Source organism: Priapulus caudatus, unplaced genomic scaffold (genome assembly GCF_000485595.1).
Source record: "Priapulus caudatus unplaced genomic scaffold, Priapulus_caudatus-5.0.1 Scaffold2, whole genome shotgun sequence".
NCBI classification, from domain to species: Eukaryota; Metazoa; Priapulida; class Priapulimorpha; order Priapulimorphida; family Priapulidae; genus Priapulus; species Priapulus caudatus.
In genome coordinates, this window is record NW_014577063.1 from 616,640 (window position 1) to 617,265 (window position 626).

At 38.5% G+C, this 626-nt stretch overlaps 1 protein-coding gene across 1 annotated transcript in view; it reads left to right on the plus strand.

Annotated features, from left to right (window-relative positions):
• The first annotated feature begins 477 nt into the window (after positions 1–477).
• LOC106816962 (loricrin-like) overlaps positions 478–626 on the plus strand; it is a 5,438-nt gene continuing 5,289 nt past the window's right edge. The window contains exon 1 of the mRNA XM_014821641.1: positions 478–482. Coding sequence (XP_014677127.1) covers positions 478–482 — 5 coding nt within the window. The remainder of the gene's footprint in view (positions 483–626) is intronic.

Here is a 626-nt window from a genome sequence, read left to right on the forward strand (position 1 = left end):
AGGTCTACTGATAAGGATATATTACAGAATCCCATGTTGAGATATCGCCTGACCATACTAAATGCGTTTTCATCACAAAATAAAACTCCTCTGGTAAGATATTGCGCATGCGCTAAAACTGTAACATAGCCAGGTTATGTACTTAATGGTATATGCAGCGGGGACCTTACATGCAAGGTCTGCTTCCTATTTCTGAATTGAGGTCTACTAATGGAATTTTATCTTATAAATCTATGCTAGGATGACTCCTCTTCATTTTAAATTTATAATTTTTGGAAAATATTCTTCTTCTCGGGAGATAGTGCGCATGCGCGAGCATCGGTTCAGGCGTGCAGTACGACCTAAACAATAGTCCGTAATTTATACGAATGTACATAATTATCTACCACAGATATCAATAGCTACTGGAAAGCTAGCGAGCGCTCACGTACTAGTCTTACATATTACAAGTCTATGTGCATGCTTGTAAGATCGGATATGGGGTAACAATATTCTGGAACTTGAGACTAGCCAATTCATTCAATATCCCCTACCTAGAGCAGCAGTAAGCGGCCGCGGTTCCTGTATTCAGTTTAGTCTAATAGTCTTTATACTTTATATTTTTTTATTTAGTGGAGGCAAGCACA